Source organism: Melanerpes formicivorus, unplaced genomic scaffold (genome assembly GCF_026170545.1).
Source record: "Melanerpes formicivorus ecotype bairdi unplaced genomic scaffold, bMelFor1.0.p_v2 SCAF_33, whole genome shotgun sequence".
In the NCBI taxonomy this organism is placed as follows: domain Eukaryota; kingdom Metazoa; phylum Chordata; class Aves; order Piciformes; family Picidae; genus Melanerpes; species Melanerpes formicivorus.
In genome coordinates, this window is record NW_027142385.1 from 3,340,406 (window position 1) to 3,364,829 (window position 24,424).

Sequence of the window (24,424 nt, forward strand, 5' to 3'; positions counted from 1 at the left end):
CACCTTTTCGTGTGACGTTAATGTCACCTCCGTGTCAGGGGTTATGGAGAGGAAGCCAGCAGGAGGACTGATAAAGCGGAAACTCTTTCCCCAAGCTGGAAGAAACACCATCAGCTGGCTGGAAAACTGAGGAAACTATTCTGAAAGGTTACATCTGAAAACATCCTTTTGTTAAGGGATCCTTCCTCTATATACTGGGAATTTGCTTCCTGAGAAGAGCTTCTGACCTCAGCACACTGTATGGGTTGCTGCACAGCCCTCCCACACTGTCTTCTGATGTTGATCTTCTTGGAGAAGCTAGTATTGTGGTGGAGGAAGAGAGAGCTTGGCCTGGGCCACTCCTGTGCCATGTTGTTCTTTTGGTGTGGTTGTGCTGTCTCTCTTCCATCCTCCAGTTTTGTCACAGTGATGGATTGCAGCTCCCTCTGTGGCTTTCTCCCGTCCTGTTTATCTCTGAGAGATAAAATTTCACTGTTTTTTCCCTTATCAGTGTAGCCCTTGGCTAAAAGACACAGAAGAACATCTACAGCAAAGGCTGGAGAAACACTTGGTGTTAAGGGAATTCTTAGAGAGGGAGGAGAGAGAAAAATGTTAGGGGTCTTTTTTCTTCCTCTTTTTTTTTTTGCCCCTGAAGAAAGCTTCCTGCTCCATCCCACACTTTTTTTTCCCTTTGCTCTTGTTCCCCTTTGAGAATGGGATAGAGGAAGCAGCTATACTAATCTTACTGCTGTCCTCCCCTGAATCATAGACTCATAGAATGTTAGAGGGTGGAGATCTACTATAACCACCCTGCCAATGCAGGTACACCTAGATTGGGTCACCCAGGATAACAGTGTCCAGGTGGGGTTTGAAAGTCTCCAGAGAAGGGGACTCCACAATCTCCCTGGGCAGCCTGGTCCAGTGCTCCAGCACCCTCAGAGGAAAGAAGTTTCTCCTTAAATTCAAGTGAAGCCACCTGTGTTCTAGTCAGGAGAAGGAGCAAGAGTTGCTGTCACTGGCCATCACTGAAAAGAGCCCAGCCCATCATCATGACCTGCACCCTTTAGACATTGATCACCATGGATCAGATCCCCTCTCAGTCTGTTCTTTTCCAGGCTAAAAAGCCTCAGGTCTCTCAGTCTCTCCTCATAACAGAGACGTTTCAGCCTCCTAATCATCTTTATGGCCCTCTGTTGGACCCTTTGCTGGTCCCCTGAGTCATGTGTCATGTGCAGACTACAGTCTAGATTTTTGATGGGGAGCAGTGGGGGCCAGAGTTCATACGACAGTGACTGGTTTGTTCTGTGACTCACTATCAGCTTCCACAGTTGACAGAGCACCACATTTCTTTATGATCCTTCTGCTCTTTGGGGCTCCCTGTTCAGTTTTATCATCTGGCTGCCAGTACTAGGGCAGGAGAAATGCAGTGCACAGAACAGCTCGGGCTGGGCTGCTGCTTCTCCACCTTCTCTCTGTTGTGCTGGAAGCTGAGCTGTATGTTGAAGTGACGCAAACTCTCCATGCTTGGATGGTTTGGCTAAGCATGGGGTGCAGCACCTCTTCCTGATCAGATTAGATGAGGCATGACTGACTTGCATTGCTGAAGCTCAGTGTAAAAGGAGCTGTAACTTTTCCTTTGAAATGCTGTATTGATATGGCAGGAACTGGAGCAGGAAAACAAAAGTACTCATTATTGTGTTTGTCTTTAGTCTAGAGGCACCTCTTAGAATTCCTGTGATCTTCAGCTTTCTGTTACCTCCCCTATTTGCTTCCTCTTTGTTAGAGAAGGTTTAGAGAGCTCACAACTAAATCTCTCCAAATATTTCTCTTCCTTTCTGCCTGTCAAACACACAACTTCCTAGTTAAATCTTGGCAGTGTTGAGGAAACTTTGCTCCAGGAGTTCCCCAGCCCAGCAGCTGCATCTGTGGGGGTGAGGCACAGGCAGTGCTGCAGGGCTCTGGGCTTCCAGCTTGCTGTGCTGTGAGAGTCTCAGGTTTGTTTTTTGGGACGGTGTCACTTTCCTCTGTAACAATATCCTTTCATCTCCTGGTTCACATGCTCCGCTGCATTCTGGGATGGCCCAACACAAAGAGTGCCTTATTATGTTTGTGTATGTGTGATTCTGTTTTTTCCACATCGTTGACCTAGTGCCTTCCATGTCCTTGGTTATGCAACGGCTGCGGGCTGGTTAACACTGTCCTGGCCTGCAGCACTGCTGTGTGTCCTTCCTCCACGTGGGGCTGGCTTCCTGAAGGCCTCCTAGTGTCCACCTGGCTTGGGATTAGGAAGGTGACCCTGCCCATTCTCAGAAGGTGGTCTTCACAGCCGTGGCATTGTGTCCCAGCTCCGTTTCTGGCCCTGCTCACAGATGTGCTCTCTTCCTTTGCTCTGTGTTACACTGCATATCCCTTTAGTGATTAATTTTTGTTCTCTCTCCCTTTCCCCTCCATTGTTTCCTTGGCTACAGCTGGGCTTTGCTGATCTAAATCTGGCAGAATTTGCAGGCTCTGGATCCACTGTCCGTTGCTGCTTGCTGGAGGGATACGATACTAAGAACACCCGGCAGGACAACTCCATCCTGAAGGTACAGCAGCCAGTACTGGCAGTGGAAATCCTGCTATTGAATTTGGAAAGATCACAGCCAGAGTGCAGTGGCAGGCCTCAGAGAAGGTCCTGTTATGTAAAGAGGCAGGATTTTGCTTTTATGCTTCTAGTCTGACTTGGGAAGCTTCTCGTTGTCAGAGTTGCCCTTTGATTTCTTGGCATCCTTTTGGCCAAGCAATGACCCTTGACAGCATTCTTTATCATCAAAGAAACCATGAATGGGAGGGGGGTAAAAAAAAGTTCTAAGCACTTTGCCAGGGTGGCCAGGCTGGTGTCCTGCTGAGCCATTGTTACTTGGAGTTAGTTACTGATGCCAGTGATTTGAGGCTGGGAGGGAAATGCCTTACTAAATCCCTTTGGAAAGGAGCTAGGTCTTGCTAGATCTTTACACCTAGCCCTTGACCTCCTGGCTGTTGTGAAGTGAGGAGCTCCCTGCAGCATGGCTAACAATGTGCCTTGTCCTCCCTCTCCAGGTCACAATTGGAATGTCCCTGCTCTCCGGGGATCCCTGCTTCAAAACGTGAGTTTCTGGGTGCTTGCTCTGTGCTGGCCAGCCCAGGTCACATGATGCTTTTGCTGTTCTCAGGACTGAAATGGATAGGAAGGGGGAAAAGATGCCCTTGGTATTGGGAGGTACAGGGGAAAGCTTGATACTGGTGGCCTAAATGGTTGAGTCAGCCAGAAGAGCATAGCCAGCCTGGTTGGTTCTCTGCTGTGGTTTTCCCAGCTTGATTGATGGTTGGGGACAGCATTTTCTCTTCTAGTGTCAGAGAAAATACTCCACTAATGTCATCCTTTTGGAAAGCAAAAGATGTTGGTGACAAACTTGCTGTTTTGCATGAAAGGATAGAATTTCTCATACCTCTGGGCTTGGTTTCACTGACCTGTGAGAAGGGAAAGGTCAATGAAGAAAACAATCTTGGAAATGGATACACTCCAAGCACAAATCACACAGGATAAAGATCTTGAAGTGAAACCTCAATGAAAACACTGCAGGGCTAAAACATTTTAATTCTCCTTGTCACATAGGGGCCTGCCTCCACAATTGGTATTAATCATCAGAGAAACTGCAGTCATGTCCTTCAAAGTACATTGTGAAAGGAAAGAATCAGCACAGTTAAGCTATGGAGCAGATTTGCTGCTAACAAACCTACCGCCGGCATCAACCTTCCTGCCGCAGCACAGAGCTGCAAGACTCTGCAGTGCAAAGCAGCCTGCCTTGAGTGTGCTGTGAGCTGTGACTGAACACAGCAGGACTGCTGTGTGCTGATAGAAGTAGTTTGTGTTGGCTCCCAGCAGAGTGGCAGAAGAAAGCTTTACCTTGAGGCCACCTCTTGCAGCAGTGATATTCTGAGCTAAAAGGTCCAATTTTGGGAGCTGGCTTGAAGCGTATAAGTGAGATTGCATTCTTGTTAGGAAATGCTGCGTGATTTTGGGTAGCTTTATTTTTGTGACTGGAATTTGTAGTGCTGCTGCAGCGTTTTCTGAGGGCTTTCAAACCCTAAGTGCAGCGTCATCTCCTTCTGAAACGGTCCTGCTTCAGAAGGAATTGTAATAAAGAAGTTTTGGGTCTCTTAAGCCATGACTTCATAACAGGAACAGATGTTCTAAATCTGGAGTACTAAGATGTCTGGCAATAACATCTCTGACAAAAATACCTGTTGTTCCTGCACTGTGGGAGCAAGTCCCACTGTTAAGAGTGGCTGAAAGTGATACAGAATTGGCTATAAATAGCCTTTGAATTGAAGCAGGGTCAGTCTGAAAGTCCTGGTTTGATTGAAGGAATTTTGCGATCATTCCTGGTATTTTTTTCCCCCCTTTTATGTTGATGATGTGCAAATGGCAGCTTTGCATGGAGAATAGCTCTTTATCAGTAGAGCTTTTGAGAAATGGCCCTCATTAGGGGGTTAGGCAGGAATTAAACTGCGCTGGGAAATCACTTCCGAGCACTGACTTTCTGCAGTGCTCAGATGAACCTTCTCCTCTTGGGTGTTGTAGAGCAGGGCAGAGGAGCCTGAGCCAACAGAGCTGCTCCAACAGCTGCTGCAGGAACAGCTTGTTTGAGCAAGGCTGTAAAGGCCTTATTAACCTGCAAAGCAAAGTCCCCAAAGCACCCAGTGCATGTAAATCACTGATAACATGCTTAGGGAGGGTTTTCCCCTTGTGGAGGCATGCTGTGGGTTTCCTGAAACCTTTACAGCATAGCTCTGTGGCTGCTCATGTAGAATATTCTCAGCTTCCAAAATCCTGCAGAGGTCTTCTCGTGAAGCATCTTCCCTCAGAGCTCCAAGTGCAAGAAAAAAACAGTAATTCTTTTTCTCTCTCACTCCTCACTTAAAAAGCATGGTGTGACCCATTGGCTCCAGTTCAGACTTCAGGCTACAGGAAGGTTAGGGCCCCAACTGGAATATTCACTTTGCCACGCTGCACATGCTGTGGCTTCCACCCAAAAGCACTTCTGGAGGAAGGGAGGAGAGCTGCAGGCACTCGCAGCTCTGCCCTGCAGTCAGCACTTACAAAGGGATGTTGGCAGCACACAGAAGAATCAGAAGAATCATTTTGACAGCTGGAAAACAACTTTAGTCTCAATGAACAGGAGTTTAATCATCAGCTGAAAAAATTGAGAGGTTATGTGATGGTTGTAGAAGTGCTGTCACAAGGGGACAGAGTTACTGAGATGAAAGATTTATTTCTGACCCAAGTCAGAAAGGTGTAGTGAAAGGGCACTGGAATGGAGAGCTGGACAACAGCAAACTGGTTTCTGTTTGTGAAGCCTGGATGTCTGTTAGGGTGAAAGGGCAGCTCTGGATAATCTTCTGGAAGATAGTGCAGGTTCAGAGTCTGTTGTCATGCATAAATGATTGAATGGTTCCTTTTTGCCTTAACTTACCCTCAGAAACTTACTTTTCCTTGTAATGCAGTCCAGATGCAGGATGAGGCAGGGAAGACCAGAGTCCTGCATGTAGAGGGGGAAAAAACCCTCCAACCACCCTGTACCACTACTCACAGAGGGCTGCCAGCTTTCCCCCCCACTATGAAGGGTAGGGGCAGGCAGAGGGACTCTCTTGATAAAGCAGAGTGGGAATTGCCAGTGCAGTGGGGTGATTCCTAGTCCCTGCCTGGCAGTTTGTAACCTCCTTCGCTTCTGATTCCAGGCCTCCATCCACCGCCAAATCCATCACCATACCAGGACAGGACTCTACCCTGCAGCTGACCTGTAAGGGTGAGGGAACCAGCAGCAGCAGCAGCAGCAGTTCAGCCACAATTGGCTCTCTGCGGCAGACCAAGCCAAGAACTACCATTCTCAGCTCGGGTATGAATGCCCACCCTGGAGCCATGCAAGCCTTGGCTCTGCCTGGACACTCTTTTGTTTTTCCTAGCAGTTGGAAGCACAGAAACACTTCAATTTCTTGTCTTTTTCCACACCCATCCTCACCCCTTTGCTCATTAAGAAAACTGAGGAAAAACAAGCCCATCTATTAAGTGCAGCTGAGGAGGAGAAGGAGGAGTCTCTGCCACATGCATATTTCTGTCAGTGGAGATAAAGCACTCTGTTCTTTTTGCTGGGGAGTTAATAATTCATGTATTGCACTTATCTATCCCTGCTTTCTGTTGTGTGCCATGGCACTTAACATTGTTCTCCACTCAGCTCTTCTGTGGCTCAGACTTGTCTTCTAGAAAAGTTCCTCTGAAGGTTTTAGAGGTTGATTTGAAGTCTAATGGCCTTGTTCCATCTGCTGATGCAGAGTTCTTTTGGCTTCTGTATGAGCCCATTTTCAAGGGCACTGCATTTTCCCATAGCTGCCTTTTTTTCCTCCCCTTCCTAGCACATTCTGGGTGTGCAGGCAGATAGATAACACTGCACCGAAATAGCACTCTGGGCTCCTCACCTCACTGACTTAGCACAGTGTGCAAGTGCTGCTCTTGAAAAGCTGCCTAACATGTTACCCTGTGTGCTGTTGGATAAGCTTCCTGTAGGAGAGACAGGCAGGGGCAGTAGCAAAGGAGCAGAGCTTATGCTGAGGTTTCTGCATCAAATTGAGAGGTGGTTTACATGGCATGGGCTGTCCTGTGAGTAGTAGAAGGGGAAAGGCAGCAACAGCAGAAGCACCAAGAGAGGCTGTAATACATTACTGCCAGTAGCCATCTGATGCTTTCTTGGCCATAACTTAATGCTTTTGACTATGGCCAGCCTCAGATACTATGTGTCTTTCTAGATCCTTCAGGCCTCCAGGGATGCTCATAAATGCAGGCACTGGATGCTTGAACTAGTGATAAATTTGACAGAGAAGCTCATTGTTTTCTTCTCTACTCCCCAGCTGTGCTAGCCTGTACAGCAGGGCTCTGCCAGCAGACTTGCCCTTTCATTATCTAGCATCCCAAGATCAGCCTCCAGTCCAAGGTGATCAGTGGGCAATGTGCTGGCTTTGTGCTGGGTTGGTTACAGTTACAGAGTGCTCTGTTGTTCCTTGGCAGGTGTCCCAGAAGAGCCAGATCAGAATCTCTCCAGCCCGGAGGAAGTCTTCCACTCGGGGCACTCACGGAACTCCAGCTATGCCAGCCAGCAGTCCAAGATCTCTGGTAACTATTGATGCACACAGCTCTGCCAGCACTGGCCTCCTCCGTTTGCTTTTCTACAAGCTCTTGGGAGAGTGATGTGCAACCACCTCTCTCACCTCACTCTGTAATACCAACCTCCCATTTAGTATCTGCAGATGAGCTCCTAAGTGTACGTTTAACCCTCTGTATCTGGGAGCAGAAATGCTGGTCTGAGGCTGCCCAGCCTGTGAGCTGTGGTGCCAGGAAGGGGAGAAGGTCTGGTTTGTGATCCCCCTGTGTTTGCAGGTTACAGCACGGAGCACTCCCGCTCCTCCAGCATGTCCGACCTGACGCACCGCCGGAACACCTCCACCAGCAGCAGTGCGTCCGGAGGCCTGAGCATGACTGTGGAGTGTCCCGAGGGGGAGCGGGACCACAAGCTGGAGAAGCCGCCTCGCCCCCCCAGACCAGCCCTTCTGCTGGACAGACCTTCCCGGTAAGGAACTGCAGAGCAGAGCCTCTGCTCTGGCCGGCCGAGCGGCGTCCTTTGTCTTCGTGCAGCAGTAGATTGGGCTGTAGCTGCTGAGGAGGCTATTGCCAAGAGAAGCAGGGCAGTATGTGAAAGTCTGCATCTGGGAAAGATGAGTGAGATTTGCCTCTATTTTCTCTCCTCAGGAGGAAAAAGGATTCAGTGGAGAGTCACCCAACCCGAGTGGATGACACCAGGATCGATGCTGATGATATAGTGGAGAAAATAATGCAGAGTCAGGACTTCACAGATGTCAGCAATACTGAAGGTGGGGGTCCCAAAGGGGAGCTCTTGACTGTTCCTTTAGCAAGGCTGCCAAGCTTTCACAGTCAGATCTGACCTGCCATGGACTCCCTTCCCCTTTTGACAGCAATTTGCTTTCTGTGCTTGCTTAGGTGTTCCTCAGGTAGATAAACAAACCACATGGACTTGAGAGCTGCACATCCCTTAGCAAACAGCACTTGCAGCTGTTCTACCCTCTGCAGCAGAGGTTGGACAGCAGCTCAAATGTACAGGGGGAGAGGGGAAAATACTGATTCCTCAGTGCAGCAGAAATGAGTTACATCAGCTGTCTGTGCTGCTCTGGTGGCCTTCAGCCAGGGTCAGCCCAAGGGTGTTTGTTAAAGTCAGAGAGCACGACTGGAGGGTAAAGATCAAGTCTCTGCACAAAGGTGGGAAGAAAGATGGGTACCACTGTGCTGGTGGTCAGGTCTGAGCAGCTAAGGAGGGGGTTCTCTATTGCAGTCACAGCATCTGTTAAAGAAAACTGAGAATATTCCTGCATTTGGTTTCATTGTCTGATTTAGCCTACAAATCAATTTTTGCTCATCTAATTGAGGGTCTGTGATCAGTTACAAACTTGAGCCAGGTTTGTTATTCATGCTTCTAGAGTGTACTGTTAGTGACTTAGATCACTGCTCATGGCAACACTCTTGTCCTGTGGGGATGTACACCTCAGCATGGGTTAAAACCAGGGGCAATGTAGCCATCTCTCACCAGCTGAGCAGGCTGGGTCTCTTCTCCAGTTAGAGTACAGAAGCAGCATGAAGCCCCACATCTCATCTGGTCAGATGAGTTTAAGCTCGCCAAGAGCTTGCAGCAATGGAATTGCCTTAAAAGAAGCAGCTGGTGGGGCACCACTGAATTAATTTCTCTGCATTTACTCTTCCAAAGCTTAATGGTGTGGCTGACTTCTACCTGAGGCTCTGTTACTGTGGGAACACCAGAAAGCATGCACCTGCCTTGAGAGAAACACACTTGTTCCTGTGCTGAGCATTGTGTGTTGCACCTGGGAGGGGGAGCACCTGGCAGCGCTCAGTGGTACTGGATTTTGATGTCTTCCTTTTCTATCTGCAGACAGTAACCTGAGGTTGTTTGTGAGCAGAGATGGAACAACTACATTGAGTGGTATTCAGCTGGGAAACAGGTAGGCTTCCTGAAAGGCTGGCAGACAGCAGGGCTCTGGGGAGCTTAGTTAGCTCTTTGTGCCCAGGAAGCTTTCACCTTTTGCTACAGGAGCCATTTCTCAACATCATCTGCTAGCTACATGGTGGTGTTATTCCCTCATTCACACCCCTGGGATCCCTTTGGTGACAGGCTACAGCTGCACTGGAATACGAATGCAGCTCTCAGCAGGAGCTCAGAGGGAATAACAGGATCCTAGTTGCTGGATCCAAGAACAGAAGTAAGCAGTGGAAGGACAAAATGGTAGAAGTTGGTTCCCGATTGCTCCGGCACCCGGCTGAAGGCAGAGAGCTTTGCCTCCTGCTGGCCTGCAGCAAAACAGCAGCATTTGGCTTTATTGTCCCCTGCTTCCTCCATCATCCGTGAGGGCTTGTTCTTTCAAGTGAAGTAAAACTACTTCTTGCCACAGTAGCTCCTAGTACAGTGACTTGGCTAGCTGTGTCTGAGCCTTTCTAGCACTTTTTGAGGTTACCAACAACAGACAAGCAATAATAGCGATACAAAGATGTGTCGAGGTGGTGACAAAACGGAGGGCACAGCAAAGCCAGGAACACTGGCTCTTTGCTCAGGATACTCCCCCTTTTCCTCTGTCCTTCAGAAGGATTTGTGTGTCAGACCCAGCTCTAGGTTAGCTTGCCACACAGCTGTCTGGTCTGTGTTAGGAGGGCTGACTTGGTATTTTGTGTGGGGTTAGAGGGAGGTGTTTGTCAGTGGAGAGGACCCAGTAAGGACTTGCTTGCTCTAAGTGACTGAGGAAGATAACCTGTCTTTCTCATCTTCCTCCCCAGGGTCTCATCTGGAGTTTACGAGCCAGTGGTGATTGAAACCCACTAAATGTGAAGAACAGGGTAGAGCTGCTGGAAACAGGCCCCCTACCCAGTCTGCTGCCACATGGATGCCAACCTTTACCTCTCGTCATGCAGCATTCCAGAAGGGATTTCTCCATGCCCCTCCCCATACGTTTGCACTGCAGAACTACTCTGAGACCACTCCAGATCATGCACTTTCCCTGTGTTGGCATTTCCCTTCTCTGCTTCCCAGTTCTTCCAGTGCCTGCCTTCCCCTGTTTCTGCTCAGACACAAGGTGTCCTAGAGGGTGTTGCTCATCTGCATCCCACATTCCACCCATTCACTTGCAACAGGGGACTTCTCAGCTTCTATCTCCCCAAAACATTGGGTTATACCACTGTGAACTCTTCAAACCACTGGGGGAGGGGGAAACCATTCTAACCAAACCGAGAGCTGCTTGTTGGTGGCACGGTGAAATGGCCACTTGCAGGATGCTTTATCCCATTGACTCTGCAAGGGAAGATCACCTTCCAAGGCAACGGTTTAACTGAACAAGGTATGCTATGGTGTGCACTTCACCTTCCTCACCCTCAAATCCCCAAACATCCTCTTCTCATAGGAAATAGCTCCCAAAAGTGTGTTGCAGAAAACTACCCCAGTGCAGATGGGAGCTGACCAATGGTTAAATGCTAGTGCTGTTCTACCACTAACTGCGTTGTGCCCTTCCACTGCTGGGCATGGAAGGGCAGTGTTCATCTATTAGCATTAGCAGGAGCACTTTAGAGGTTCCAGATTTTACCTGGAAGAGGCTTCTACTTGCTGTTCCAGGAGTGTTATCCCTGTTTGCTGGACTGATTCAGCAAATAGTCACTGTTGGAGCTTGGAATACAAAGCCTCTTTATTTTTTTGCTTGGCTGGGTGTTTTTGGCTCAGGAAGGGAACTGCCCTTCTTGGACTGTGAAAGAATCTGGTTAACTGATAGCCCTCCCCTGGGCCAGAGCAGGATGCAGTTGACTGTGGTGGTCTTTCTGTTGTGGTGATGGTTAACAATTGCCTCTCTTGGCCCGGGCCAGTAAGGGGACTGGTGTTGGCTGGCCTTTCTTGCCCTGTCAGCAGGGATCTGTGCCTGAGCTGATTGCTTCTGAGGCTGGGGAGAAGCCACTGTCCCTGCCTTCAAAGGTAGAATGGGTGTTTTCTGGTGCATTAGCCACAGCAGCTGCTCTTACCTGCTCCGTGGTGAGTGAACTCTTCTGACAAGGCTTCAAACTGTTTTCAGGTTGATCTTTCAATTGTTCTTCTTTGGGTTTGGTTTCTGCAGCTGTTTGATGACATTTCAGCTGCCTCTTCTCTGCAGTGTGTGGCAGAGATGTCAGCCCCTTTCAGCTCCCACTTAGAGATTCCCTGGGCAGCTGAGTTTCAAACAAGGATCTAGGCAGAGTCCTGCCATGGGCCGTCAGCAGGCTGTCCTTGCAGCCCTTCCTGTACAGAGACTCTCAGCCAATAAGCTACTTCTGTGGAGTGCCCTTTCCTCTTTTGCCAGTGTACTGTAGTAGCACTCAGCGGCCAAGCACTCGGAGCAGTGGCGTGCCCCTGGGCATGGCTGGGAACATGCCCACGTCTGTGGGCATAGGCACACACTCAGCAAGGAAAGGACTTGTAACTGATCACATTGTTGTTCAAACTCTTAGTTATTGTAAAGCCTTTTTGTTTTTCAAAGGAGAGGGGGCAAACAAAAAAGGATTGCCTGTGGACTCTGTGGCCAGAATGCATGCAGATGAGCTACTGGAAAAGGGAACTGGGCAGACTGAGAAACAAGGAATGAAAGGGCTGTGATTTATGTATTTTATTTCTTGCCCTGCTAACCAGTGATGGCTGCATGGGGAGAGTGCTAGGCAGTGTGGCAAAGCTATACAGCTGCTTCCATTGTTTTGATGGTTTCCCTCTTCGAGTCAAGAGGTTTCTTTCTGTATTTGGACAGACCAGCTGTAGGTCACAGATCATTTTCACTCTTTCCCTTTAAAGGGAGTTAAAGTTGGATTATGGTAAGAAGGGGGTACAGACAACACCTTTCTTTGGCTTAGTGTCAGGGGAAAAAGTATTGGGTCTTTTGAGTTAGTCTAGAACAAAAGCTCTTTCACTCTTGCTGGTGTGTTTTTAATGGTGGTCTCTTCTAAATTCAGTCTGGGTAGGTTTGGCACTCACCAGCAGGCTGGTCAGCATCCTGCCCTGTTCCTGGGATGCTGTGTGTCTGCAGGAAGGGGAGAACTGCTTGCTTTTCTCTCTCCCTGGGGTTCTGCCAGAAAGCCAGGCCTGGCTTGACCCTCTGCTCAGGTCAGGGTGAGCACAGAAGCAGGCTCAGACAGCAGTGTGCATCCCTGCCCTGACTGTGGATGGCCATGCAGACTTGAGGGTCAGGCTATTCCCCAGTACAGAGCGCCTGCGGCTTCCTGGGGGCCAGTGGAGACCCTCAGGAAATTGGGTTCAACCAGGACTTGAAAGGAGCAAAAAATAAGCCAGGAAAGAGGCCAAAACCCAGCTCACTACTTCTGCTTTGCTTCTGTTCCCATGAAAAACAATGACAGTCACTGTCAGAGCTGTTGGGAACTCAAGGCTTACTTCTGGGCCCCTGTTGGCAAGAGTCAGCTGCTTCAAGGCGCTGGCAGCTCAGCATGTCACGAAATCCCTAGTGGGCCAAGGGAGGAATCTCTTCCCAGCAAAGCAAGAGAAGCTCTTGAGCTTTTCAGAAGGCTGGTCTCATCTTCCCGGGCTGGCAGAGGTGTAGCCTGCTCCATCACATAGCTGTGGCCTACCTGGGCGTGTCTCTGGCTTCTCTTCCAGTGGCTTAGCACATCACTGCTTGTGTTTTCAATAACTCTGTCCCATAGGAGATCTCTTCCTTGTCTCCACATTATTGTTGGTTCCACAGATCCTGATCTTTATGTAGCCTTTTAGCTCTCCTACTCCTCATTGTGAAAAAGAAGGTAGCCCTGGCTTTTCAGCCTGGTGCAGCACAGCCAGGGCTGGAGCACCCAGACACAGCAGACCCAGAGGGAGGAAGGAGCTGTCTGCTCCCACTTCAGAATCCCACACAGAGCCCTGCTGCTCATCCATCACGAGTGGTGCCCAGCAGTGCCTGGCCAGTGCTGGGCATGGGAGGTGGTGGTGATGGAGGTGGGGTGGCTTGTCCTGCAGACTGGCTGCCATCTCTCAGGCAGCTGCATCTCACAAGCACTTTTTCCCTCGTGGCATCGCTGCCCTCTCTGTTCCTTGTTGGACTTTGAGCCTTTAAGAAGTGAATCAGTTTCCAGACCCAAACTGCTGGCTACTTTCCTTTGGGGTTTCTTCTTTTCTTTTTATTTTTCCCCCTTCTGTTGTGAAGTTTATTGAGTATTTTTTGTTGCTTTTTTTGGTTATAAACCCAGCAGGCTGGTGTTGTTTTGACTTCATTATTGTTTCATTGATATTTTATTCCTGGGGGGGCTGAGGGGGGACTTTCTTCCCCAGATTGTTCCCCTTCTCAGGGGATTCAGAGGTGGCTTAAACAACTTAAAGGCATTTATTGGCAAGACTCTGTGTCCCCAGCACCTCTGATGTGGGTGAGCAGAGCTGCTCATGCCTGGCTGACCCTGAAGAGCAGAGCTGGCTCTCTGCTCCAGTCTCAGGGCCAGGTGGAACATGTGGGCTCTGCTCTCCCAGTTTCTGGACTTTAACTTGGTGGAAGCCCATTGCAAAGAGTTGGGAAATTCAATGTAACTTTTTTACTAACTTCTTTTTAAACCAATATAAGCTGAGTGTGAATGTCCAAAAGAATAGGCTTAGTTGTGACCTGGTGAAGGAGATGGGTTTCAGTTGGAAATGGTGATGGAAAAAGGGGGAGAAGGACACTGCTCCTCCTCCTTCTTCTTTTGCATGGTTGGCACTTTAAATGGGGACCTTTGTGCTGTCCTGACCCTCGGTGCAACGGGCAGCAGCTGTGTGATCTCTCCCCCTTCGTTGCCACATTACATTGCCCCCTGCAGAAAGTTAGCAAGCCCTTTAAAATGTTTGCTTCAGTTTTTAGAGGATTCCAAACCAGGCTGAGACCTGACAAATACTTGTTTCGTTCTCATCTTAGTAGGAGGGGTTGACTTTTATTTATTTTGTTGTTGCTGTTTCTTTTTAAACTGGTGGCTGTGCAGCTGGACTCTGCACATGCTGTTGTGAACCTCTGGGAAAGCCTCATTCCAGGTACGCTAGAGCACCTAGGTTAAACCCCCCTCCCGGAGAGGGGCCCCTGCTCCCCTTCTCGCTGCCTTACCCAGGAGCTGCAAATTCACCCTCTGCCCCTCCTGCCCCCTGCCACCCCACCTAGTCTCTAGCTGAACAAGTTCTTGCTCTGGTGACTGAGCCCTGTGGACAAGGCTGGTCCCCGGGGGCAAGTTCCTGCAAACACTGCCTGGTCGCAGATGTTTGTCCTTGCAAAGCCACTTCCTCACTCAGTGGGGGGGACAACGAATGCAAGTTCCCCCCACCCCCCCAGCTTCCCTCCTGAGAGCTGTGTCATCCGTCAGCCCTCCCGAGCCATCCCAGCCTGACGCCCTCCACCGCTCCGCGCGGCTTTGCCCCTGCCCTGTCGGGAGGGAGCGGAGGCGGAAAACCTGGGTAACGAAAACCCCGGCACTTGGATGAAGCTGTGAGCGAGGCGGCGTGGCTGAGCCTCCTGCCTTGCCTCAAACACAAAGCAGAAGGTAGAGCCCCGTATTTTTGTGGGGGGAGGGGCGGGGAAGGGAGATGGTGTTCTATTTTCTTGAAAGCCAACGGAGCTTGGTGCCCTGCGGCCGAGGCACGCAGCCGATTTGTATCAGAGTCTATAGAGAGAGAGAAAGAGAGCGCGCTGGTATTTTTGGAAAGGGAATGGGTCTATGCAAACTTCCAAAACTGCTCGAAAGATAAGTTTTGGTTTGGGGTTTGTTTTGTGGTTGGTTTTTTTTTCCACGTTGAAATCTTAGATTAAAAAAAAAATCTTAACTTTTTTTTGTTTTCCTTAAAAGCAGAAGAAAGAGAAAAGCTACTTCCACTGCTCTATTTTGATGATGATGATGATGATTCTTGGAAAGTTTTGGGCTGGAGGGGAAATGACTTATTTTTCACCCTGGTTTGTTTTTTTTATCTTGCTCCTCTAGTTGGGTTGGTTGTTGGTTTCTTTTTCTAAGGGAATGCTGTGCCATCTCTGATTCAACAGATCGTGTTTGTATTTTCTGTATCTGGTTCCTAACGTAGAGAAATAACAAATATATGAGGAAATCAATATAATGTCAAATGTTGTTATGGTTTTTTGGGGCGGGGGGGGAGGGGGAAATAAATCAATAAAGGGTTTTTTTTTGGTACTTCACCCCGATCCTGCTTGCTTTGTGTCTCGTTTTAAGTGTGTGCCACTATCTCTGCTAAGGAAGCAGAAGGGGGAGATGGGGCCTGCAGGGCCCTGGGTTAGGATTTGGCTTTGCCTTCTAGGATTTTCTTGGCAGCTGGGAGCAGAGATCCCCGCCAGCCTTTCTGCAGCCAAGAGAAGGACTGGAGAGGGGAGCTGGCAGCACCGCGCAACCCGCAGCCAGGGGGGAGGGGGATGGCAGGAGGTGCGGGCAACAGCTAGGCTTCCCATAATCTGCCCTCGCTCAAGCTGTGCTTCAACAATGCCCTCCTGCCCCTTGCCGTGCAAGGTCTGCCCTTCCCCTTGGGTGTGTCTGTACACACAGGGCCGGGACCGGAGTGTCTTGTCCATTTGAGCTAGTTTGGAGCTGGCTCCATTCAAGATGAGTCACTTCCACCAGCACTCGCAGACAGCAGGTGGCAGATGAAGCCAGAGCACCTGCTGTGGAAGGAGACCCTCCTCTCACCAGGTGACAGCACCGAAGGCAGAGGAATGCTTTAGCAGAAAGCTTCACTGCTCAGCTTCCCCGGCAGGACAAGCTTGCTTGAAGCTGTGAAAACAGACTGCAGAGCTGGGGATGAGGCAGGGAGCCCACAGTGTTACCTGCCACTCACAACCCTCTGGGACCGGGCAGCCAAGGCTCCTTACCAGAAACAAATCTACAAAGGGCTGTTTCTGGGTATTTGATCCATTTCCCATTCCGCCTCGTCTTCTGCCGGCAGAGCCCCAGCTGTGGAAATCTCTGCCCCAGCTGTGGAAATCTCTACCCCAGGGGGAGGAAAAGCGGGCTCTGGGGCTGCAGCAGCCGCTTTTTCCCTACTTCAGCGGGGGTTAGCGCAGCCCGGCACAGCCCGGGCATCCCCCCTCGTGTTGTGGGCCGGGCTGGAGCTCCGCCGCGGGCGAGCCTAAGCCCAGTGCCCGCTCTAGGCCTACACCTCCCGCCATGCTCCGGGCCAGCTGAGCCCACGCCTCCCACAATGCCTCGGGCCCCAGGTCGTCCTCGCTGATTGGCTGTTTCTGGCTGAGGGGCGGGCGGTGTTGGAACACAACTTGCTGATTGGTGCCTCTCCCGGAAGAGCCGTGCTGGCAGAGAGAGGACGGGGCTGCTGGTCGCCATGGTGAGTGGGGTCGTGTGTGCCCCGCGCCGGGACACTGTGATCCTCAGGCCCGGCTCCGCCATCCTGGGCCCCTCTGGAGGCAGCGGCCTGAAACTTGTCCCTTGCTCGACCCCTTAACATGGAGGGTCGGGCTGGACATGGGCTGAATGGCGGCCAGGAGCCAGCCGCTGTCCGCCCTTGGATGGGAGCTGGGTTCCGGCTGCCTCCTGACTCCTGCTCGGGGTAGTGTCGGTGCTAGCGGGTGTCGGTGCTTGGGTGGACCGGGACAGAGCTGCGGGGATGTGACCCGGCGCGGCCGATGGGAGTTCCGGGAGCGCTCCCAGCAGCAGGGCCCGGCCGTTCTCCCCGTAGCCCTCGCGGTTCTGCAGAGGTTCTCTGTCCTTCGTGGTTCAGACTTTAAGCACTTCGTCACGTAACCCGGGGCTGAACGAATAGCAGGAACCCGTTAAATGCTTCTGCGCAGGTGCCACACCATGTGGATCCTGCTCTGAATCTCTTTCCTTTTGCAGGCCACAGCAACAGACCAGGTGGTTGGATTCGGCTTGGTTGCCTTCAGCCTCGTCCTCTTTGTTTATTACACCCTCTGGATCATCATACTGGTATGGGTCTCCTCTGGCCATTATACTCACAGTCTCTTCATGCTCAGGTGTTTGCCTGGGCTTCGTTCAGGTGCCGGTGTGTCTGTGTACCCTGCCAGCTGCCTGGTTAAGAATCTAAGGGCAGAGCTTCTTGTGTTTGCTTGCCCCTTCTGGGTGTGCCTGCCTTTACCTGTGCAAGACCAAGTGTCAGTCGTGCTGCCTGCCCTTGCTGCTCTTGGACACGGTGACCCAGCCTGGTGTCAGGCTCACTTGAGCTGTCAGCAAGAGCTGAAGCCTGGTTCTTCTGGAAGTGCTGCCATTGATGTTCATATTTGCACTCCTCTAGATCCCTGGTTCTCACCAGAAGGAAACATCACAAAAGGAAATGTAAAAAGGCAGTGCTTTTACCACGTTTGGTGCCTGCTAGGGAGAAGAAGAATTTAGAGAATACAGAGCTTTAAAAAAGTGACTGTGAGCCTGCTGGCTTGCCCATTTCTGGGGACACATCAGCTGGGATCATTAATGGTTTTCCTCCTGGAAGGAAAAGTCTCCATGTGAACTTTCCAAGTATGAGAGACCAGGCCTAATGCCTGAACTGTGGGCAGCTTCCCCTCTAAGCTCTGAGAGTTTTGAATTCCCCTCTTGCAGCTGCTGGCTGCACTGGCCCATAGGCGTTTGTACAGGTCTCTAGTCCTGTAGTGTGCTGTGTGGGAATCCCTACACTGCTCTCTAGTGTCCAGACCCTTCCACTGGCCTCTGCTGAGTGGTGCTGGCGGCATTGCCGTGAAGCAGGGCCGGTGTCCTTCCACAGGGCAGAATCCAGGGAGCTGCTGTGTTCAGCACCATGTGGGCCAGCAGCCGTGCCCAAACGGAGTGCAGGACCCCTGTGCTGGCTGCTGCAGTCACCTCTTCCTGGCTGCTGAATACTGAAGCCTTTGCTGCCACGTCCCTGCAGCTGTGGGCTGAGCCAGGTGCAGATCTGTGCACCCTTTTTTTAGAGCTGCCTTCTCACACCTGATATTTCTGCCCTGCTTTTGACACCATGAGGATGCAGGTGCTGGGGATTTACCCTGCTGCTGACACCCCTCTATGTCTCCTGCAGCCCTTCATCGACAGTGACCATGTCATCCACCAGTACTTCTTGCCCAGGGAGTATGCAGTTATCATCCCTGTGGTAGCTGGGCTGCTGCTGCTTCTATTTATAGGTGAGTGTTAGTTCTGTGGTTCTAATTAGAAGCTTCTAAATTAGGGAGGGAGAAGAAGGTTTGTAGGGGGTTAGCTAATGTGTGACATTCATGATGTGCTCTCTGGCTGCTGCTGCAGCATAGCCTGGCATGGGGGTTGTGTTCCTGTGTAATTTTGGCTGTTTGAGGCTCTGGGCAGCAGATTTGTTTCTTGCTCACCCTGCTTCTCTTTCTGTTTCTCCCTACTATGTGTTTTTAAAGTGCCCATAATTGTGAAGTTTTCTGGCTGAATTTGTTCTCATTCTCGTGGTAGGTGTTTTTATAATGGTTGTGATGTGGAAGAGCAGGAAACCTACCAAGAAATCAGACTGAAGGCCAGCTGGGATGAGAAGGTGCCCACTCTGCAGCATCCTAGCCAGGAAAAGACGTTGCTGGCAGCAGTGGGCAGATGCCTGCTCCGGAGCCCTCAGCGCTGAGCCGGCTGTGTTCTCCCATGTTCCTTCCTGCAGGGATGAAGCCACCTGTAGTTCACAACTCACTGACCAAAGGGAAGCAAAACTGACCTCGGGGGCTCATGACAAGAGGGGCCAGAGCCCCAGCTGTGAGGGGCCTGCTCCCCAACTGGGGTTCCTATACCAGCTGTGCTTCGACCCACGCTGGCTGGAGGACCTGGAACTGAGTCAAGCCCTGAGCCCTGCCCGCTGCTCACCTTCTGGATAATCCTTCCCCTTTGCTCTTGCCCTGTCCAGCAGTTTGTTCCTTCTGTGTTTCTTGTTGGGTTTTTTAATGTTTACATATAGGATGTGGGTTTTTTTTTTTAAATGGAGTCAAGTTTGGGAGGGAAGAAATGAGACTTTGGGCTAGGAAAAGGCAGGCTTGCATTCCCCATTTGCCTGCTGGAAGGGCTAATCGTGGTGCTGTTGGGCTCTTGCATTCCTGAAGAGGGACCTCTGTGAGGCTGGATGTGCAGAGGTAGCAGGGACTGTGCCACCACTGTCCTCTGTGTCCCCTCCTGCAGTCCTACAGCTGAGAGGTGGTGAGATGCCCTGGGTCACAAGGAAGTGTTCAGGGTGTGGTTGCCATCCCAGCTGTCAGGAGCTGGCTGGATTCCTCTACCCAGACAAGGCTTCACATGCCAGCTGTGCTGAGGCTGAGCAGGCTGGCGTAGTGGCACCCTGTCTTTCCCCTATGGGGTTTCTTCTGGCAGCAGCTGCTGCCCTGAGCTACAGTGTCCTGGCAGCTCCCACAGACCACAAGAAGTGTGATTACTCTCAATAAAGGTCCACAAGGTCCAGTCCCTGTCCTTACCCTATGCCAAAGGGGTGATGCTGGCCTGCTGAAGTAATGGTTTCTGCTGTGTGGCCCTGTCAGTGCCCAGTGCCATGCTGGGGAAGCTTGTGCCGAGGGCAGGGATGTGCCAGAGAGAACCTGGCTGGATGTACCTCGTGCTGTGCTGGCCCTGCTGTGCTGAGGGCTGCATTACCCTGCCTGGGTTGTCCCCAGCAAAAGGGCAGTTTTGTGGCTCTCTGACCCTTCCCTCATGTCCTGTGAACTTCCCCTCACAGGCAGCAGGAGATCCTATCATCTTCTGTCTTGCTTTAGGTGATGCTGGTGGTTTGGGGGCATCCTGAATGAGGCTCAGGCAACCTTGAACATCTGCTCTCACAGATGCTGCCTGGCTGTGCCCTTCCTGAAGCCACATACCTCCATCCCCCTCATTTTCCCTTACTGGTCTCTTGCTGCTGCCTCTTCTCCCAGTGAGGAATCTTGTTTCCCTTTCCAAGTCCTTGCTGCTGGATATGGCTCAGCCCACCCCATGAGGGTGGGTTTGAGCTGGGGCAGAGGGAGGCAAAAGGGAGGAAAAGGTACTGAGGTCTCTGAGCAACTCCAGATGTACACCACTAACACAACTGTCCCTGCCAGCTCTTTCCTCCCAGTTGAAGCCTGTGGGGGACAACCTTGGGACCAGTTTTATGGTTACTTCTTATATTTCTTTGTCAGCAGTAAGAGAAAACAAAAGCCCAACTCCTCTTGCTGGGCAAGTGGACAGCAGGCAGCTCGCTCTGGGGGCATTTCTAGTGGGTGCTCTTCGGTTTGGCCCTTCCAGGAGGGGCTGTGAGTGAGGGCTGGCCCCCCCCCCCCCCCCCCCCCCCGCCCCCCGCGCATCAGACAATGAATAGGGTGCCAGGAGGCCTGTCTGCCACCCAATCCTGGATCATTGTGGCCCCAGGCTTGTTACCACCACACCTGAGCTCACCCACATCCAGCATAGCTGGGAGCTAGTGCTGCACCAAGGTGAGAGAGAGGCTCTGGGACACAGGGATGGGTCCTGGGACCCCCATGCTGGAGGGTGCTGAGGGGGCAGAGCAAGAGGTGTGGGGAGAAGTGGGTGCTGGGGTCAGTCCTGGGCACACAGAGTGAGTGCTGCGATCAGTACCAGGACAGTTGGTCCCAGGGCATAAGAGATAGGTGCCAGGGTCAGTACCAGGGCATGTGGGATCGATGCTGGAATCGGTACAGAGAAACATGGGGAGGGTGCCGAGGTTGGTACCAGGTCTCCAGTCCCAGAACACAGGGGCTGGGTGCCGAGACTGGTGCTGGTGCAGCGGAAGCGGGGTCGGTGCTGTGCGCCCATCTCGGAGGTAGAGGCAGGCGCTGCTGCGCTACGGGCGCGGCCTCGGAGGAGCCGGGGCGGGCAGGGGCGGTCCGGATCGGGGTCCCGGCAGTGTCTGCTCGGCTCCGCCCCGTCAGCCCCAACACGGTGCCGCCAGGCCGGGATGCAGGACCCGGCGGCGGCGGCCCTGGGGGCTCCCGGCACAGTGAGTGAGGCCGGTACCGGGCACCGGAGGTGCCGCTCCACGGAGCCGCCCGTTCCGGAGGGGGGAGGGGGAGTTGCACCCGCGGGACCTCGCGGCGGGACGGGGGCAAAGGGACCCGGGACGTGGGGGTGCATGGAGAGGTCCCGGCCCGGGGGGGTTCTGGGGAGGTCTTGGCCCCGGGGTGGGGCCCGGAGCAAGGTATGTGGAGGGACACTGGGCTTTGGGGGACGAGGGAGTCTACCCTCGTGGGTCCCTTGTGTTCCACTCACTGGTGCCACCGCTCAGTCCGCTCTGTGTGCAGGGTGCGAGCCCCCACCCTCCGGGTGACCCCCGGACCCCGCCGGGCGACCCGTTAGCTCCTCGAGGATGAAGACACTGGTGAGTAGCCGCTGGGAGGAAGAGAGAGGGAGCGGGGCCGCAGCGGGCATGGGAGGAGCGGCGAGAGGCTGGGGGAACCGTAGCCAGCATCGGAGGACCGCTTGCCCCGGCAGAGGTGCTGGGGAGAGTGCAGGCGAGCGCCTGCCGGTCCCCGCGGGCATCACGGAACCCTGGGGTCGTTGCTGCCGACTGGAAGTGAGCGAGGCAGCGGCACCCGGCAGTCCCAGCTGCACCCCGGATGGTACGATTCAGCACCTCCCTTTGAGTGCCTGCTTGTGCAACATGGCCCTACAGGGCTACAGGCATCTCACACTGGATCACTGGCGTCTGAGACGAGCCTATTAGCATTCAACATGTGGCCACTAATATCCGAGACGGGGCTGGTGCACACGGCCAGGCCCCGAGTAACCTTCCTGCTCTACTTGCAGGCCCGGCTTTTCCTCTTGCTGGTGTGCGTGGCGGCGGTGGCTCTGTTGTACCTTCTACTCTGTTCCCACACCTGCCTGTGGCCCTGCTGCCAGGCCCCGGGGCAGTGGGACAGCCCCACAGCATCCAGTGTCCTCAGCTTCCAGGGGTACAGGCGTGTCCCCGATGGGAAGGTGTGTGGGATGGGGCAGTGCTGGATCTGGTGGGGCAGCCTGACCCATGCATGCCTCAGCTTCCCCTTTCTTAAGGAAGGGCAGATGGGGCTGCAGTGTTTGCAGCTGCTGCTGGGGAGAACGGGGAGCCGATGGCTGACATATATCTCCCTACAGCCGCTGGAGCGAGCGCTGTGCCACCGCTGTGCCATCGTCTCCAGCTCAGGGCAGATGCTGGGCTCACACCTGGGACAGGCCATTGACAAGCAGGAGTGTGTCCTGCGCATGAACCATGCCCCCACTGCCGGCTACGAGGAGGATGTGGGGGCACGGAGCACTGTCCGGGTGGTGTCCCACACCAGTGTCCCGCTCCTGCTGAGGAACCAGCCCTACTTCTTCCAGCAATCCCAAGAAACCCTCTACATCATCTGGGGGCCAGCAAAGAAAATGAACCGGGAGAAGGCAGGTTCAACCTACCAGGTGCTGCTGAGGGTGGTGGGGATGTACCCCCACCTGCAGATCTACACTCTGACTGAGGAGAAGATGATGTATTGCGACGATGTCTTCCAGAACGAGACAGGGAAGAACAGGTATCCCTGCTTCCCGAGGAGCTCCCACTGGGTCCCCCCACTGTAGTATCTGTCCCCTCCTCGGGCACCCACAGCCTGTCTGGGATGGCAGCAGTACTGTGCCACCCTCTGCAGCACAGCTGTGATGCTTTGCAGGATAAAGTCTGGCTCCTTCCTGAGCACAGGGTGGTTCACCATGATCTTGGCCATGGAGCTGTGTGAGCAGATCTATGTGTTTGGCATGGTCAGTGACAACTACTGCAGGTGCGTCATAGGGTGGCAGGGGTGGGCATCAGGTGGTCCAGTGCCCTCCCCAAGCCCCAAGCTCACCCCATTGCCTTCTGCCAGGGAGAAGAACCACACAAGTGTGCCCTACCACTATTTTGAGAAGGGCCAGCTGGACGAGTGCAAGATGTACCTGATGCACGAGCGAGCCCGCCGCGCTGGGCACCGCTTCATCACTGAGAAAGCCATCTTCTCCCGCTGGGCCAAGAGGAGGCACATCATCTTTGCCCACCCACCCTGGGCAGGCGGGTAGCGTGTGAGCCATGGGGCAGGGAGATCCCAGCAGCAGGGTGGGATCCTGCAGTGACATATCCTGGCTCTGCCAGTGCCATGGTTGAAAGCTTTTTGCTGAGCCCTGGAGCAGGGAGTCTCCATCTCTGCAGTGGTACAGGGCTGGTTCCCCCAGCTTGTGAGTGGCCTGGCACTTACCCTGTCAGTACACAGGGGTCATTAACTGGACCCATAGGACCCCATCAACTCTGAATGCCTGACCAGATGGACTCAGGGTGACCATGAAGGTATTCTGCCCACTCTGCTGGGGTGAATACTTAATGCAGGATAAAACACTCATGCCGCTGGACTCCAGGTGATGTTGAGCTCAGCCCCACCATGGCCACAAGCCAGTGCCTCTTCCAGGAATGGAGCTTCACTGTGGTCCCTGCCCTGAGACCTGGCACAGGGTATGGGGTGCAGGGAGCCCAGGGGCCATGTGTGCCTCAGGAGGTCCGAGTTGCCTTCTCACAAGTGCCCTTGGATTCAGACCAAAGCAAACGTGGCCATTAAAAGCATTTTTAACTTGCTGGTGCCCCGTACTGTGCCCCTTGCTTCTGGGGGACATGGGGACAGGGGACAGCAGCTGGTCCTGCTTCCCTGACAGGCTATAAATAAGAGGGGGAGGTGCCGCGGAGGGCAGAGCTGATTCTGAGTGTGGAGGATGCCGAAAGCTGAGATTATTTGGGAACCAGCCGCTGCAATTCCACAGCATGGGCACTGGCCTGGTGTGAATTTTGTGCTGGGTCAGGGGTGATCCTCAGTCTCACTGGGCTCAGTGCTGCCAGGTCATAGGCAGAACAGCTGCCAGCCCCTGTGTCCCTTGAGAGACAGGGCACAGGCACATGCACAGCCCTGAGCACGGCTGCATGGACCAGCCATAGCAGCTCTGAACCCGTAACAGAGGCCATGTGTTTAGTTGGGACTGTGTCTGGCGGACCAGGGACAAGGCTGAGGAGTGGAGGGGGCCATGTTCACTCTCAGCCAAAGCTGAGGGCTGGTGTCCAGCGAGGAGCAAGTCAGCTGGGACCTGGGCTTGCTGACATGATGGGCAAATGTGAACAGGCAGTTCCATGGAGCTCTTTGCTGGGTGCTCCAACTGACACAGCCTCAGGTAGGGAAGGGTATCACTAGCAATGCTGAGCCGAAATCTCTCTGAAAAGGTGCCAGCAGGTACCTGTCAGTGCTGGACCTCCTTGTCCAATGAAACTTCCCAGAGAGGGGCCCTGGGCTGCCCAGCCAGCTCGAGAGAGGCAGTAGCATCCCAAAAATGTGCTTCTGCACTTGGCAGCGAGTCAGGCACCACGTGCTGCTCCTGGCATTCGTGGGCAGC

At 52.7% G+C, this 24,424-nt stretch overlaps 3 protein-coding genes across 4 annotated transcripts in view; all 3 read left to right on the forward strand.

Annotated features, from left to right (window-relative positions):
* EEIG1 (estrogen-induced osteoclastogenesis regulator 1) overlaps positions 1–15,204 on the forward strand; it is a 39,981-nt gene extending 24,777 nt beyond the window's left edge. The window contains exons 5-12 of the mRNA XM_068155659.1: positions 2,448–2,564; positions 3,058–3,104; positions 5,740–5,897; positions 7,061–7,165; positions 7,430–7,619; positions 7,799–7,920; positions 9,009–9,078; positions 9,905–15,204. Coding sequence (XP_068011760.1) covers positions 2,448–2,564; positions 3,058–3,104; positions 5,740–5,897; positions 7,061–7,165; positions 7,430–7,619; positions 7,799–7,920; positions 9,009–9,078; positions 9,905–9,950 — 855 coding nt within the window. The 3' untranslated portion in view covers positions 9,951–15,204. The remainder of the gene's footprint in view (positions 1–2,447; positions 2,565–3,057; positions 3,105–5,739; positions 5,898–7,060; positions 7,166–7,429; positions 7,620–7,798; positions 7,921–9,008; positions 9,079–9,904) is intronic.
* Positions 15,205–16,381: 1,177 nt separating this feature from the next.
* DPM2 (dolichyl-phosphate mannosyltransferase subunit 2, regulatory) lies at positions 16,382–19,486 on the forward strand. Its single transcript, XM_068155660.1, has 4 exons — positions 16,382–16,430; positions 16,940–17,029; positions 18,111–18,213; positions 18,506–19,486. Exons 1-4 carry the CDS (start codon positions 16,428–16,430, stop codon positions 18,562–18,564), a joined length of 255 nt encoding a protein of 84 aa, XP_068011761.1. The 5' UTR covers positions 16,382–16,427; the 3' UTR covers positions 18,565–19,486.
* A 1,401-nt stretch (positions 19,487–20,887) lies between these two features.
* ST6GALNAC4 (ST6 N-acetylgalactosaminide alpha-2,6-sialyltransferase 4) lies at positions 20,888–23,249 on the forward strand. 2 transcript variants are annotated; one of them, XM_068155661.1, is made up of 6 exons: positions 20,888–21,011; positions 21,313–21,389; positions 21,818–21,988; positions 22,145–22,557; positions 22,693–22,800; positions 22,885–23,249. In XM_068155661.1, the coding sequence occupies exons 2-6, from the start codon at positions 21,378–21,380 to the stop codon at positions 23,072–23,074; spliced, it is 894 nt and encodes a 297-aa protein (XP_068011762.1). In that variant the 5' UTR covers positions 20,888–21,011; positions 21,313–21,377; the 3' UTR covers positions 23,075–23,249. The 2 variants fall into 2 exon arrangements, with proteins under 2 accessions (XP_068011762.1, XP_068011763.1); XM_068155662.1 differs by lacking the exon at positions 20,888–21,011 and adding an exon at positions 21,122–21,209.
* Positions 23,250–24,424: the final 1,175 nt, after the last annotated feature.

What these genes read in the sequence shown, in the direction of transcription:
- DPM2 (XM_068155660.1), top strand. An exon ending in CCCTCTGGATCATCATACTG is followed by an intron (nt 17,030 to 18,110) that starts GTATGGGTCTCC and finishes TGTCTCCTGCAG; the next exon opens with CCCTTCATCGACAGTGACCA. An exon ending in GCTGCTGCTTCTATTTATAG is followed by an intron (nt 18,214 to 18,505) that starts GTGAGTGTTAGT and finishes TTCTCGTGGTAG; the next exon opens with GTGTTTTTATAATGGTTGTG.
- ST6GALNAC4 (XM_068155661.1), top strand. An exon ending in GGCGTGTCCCCGATGGGAAG is followed by an intron (nt 21,989 to 22,144) that starts GTGTGTGGGATG and finishes ATCTCCCTACAG; the next exon opens with CCGCTGGAGCGAGCGCTGTG. An exon ending in GTCAGTGACAACTACTGCAG is followed by an intron (nt 22,801 to 22,884) that starts GTGCGTCATAGG and finishes GCCTTCTGCCAG; the next exon opens with GGAGAAGAACCACACAAGTG.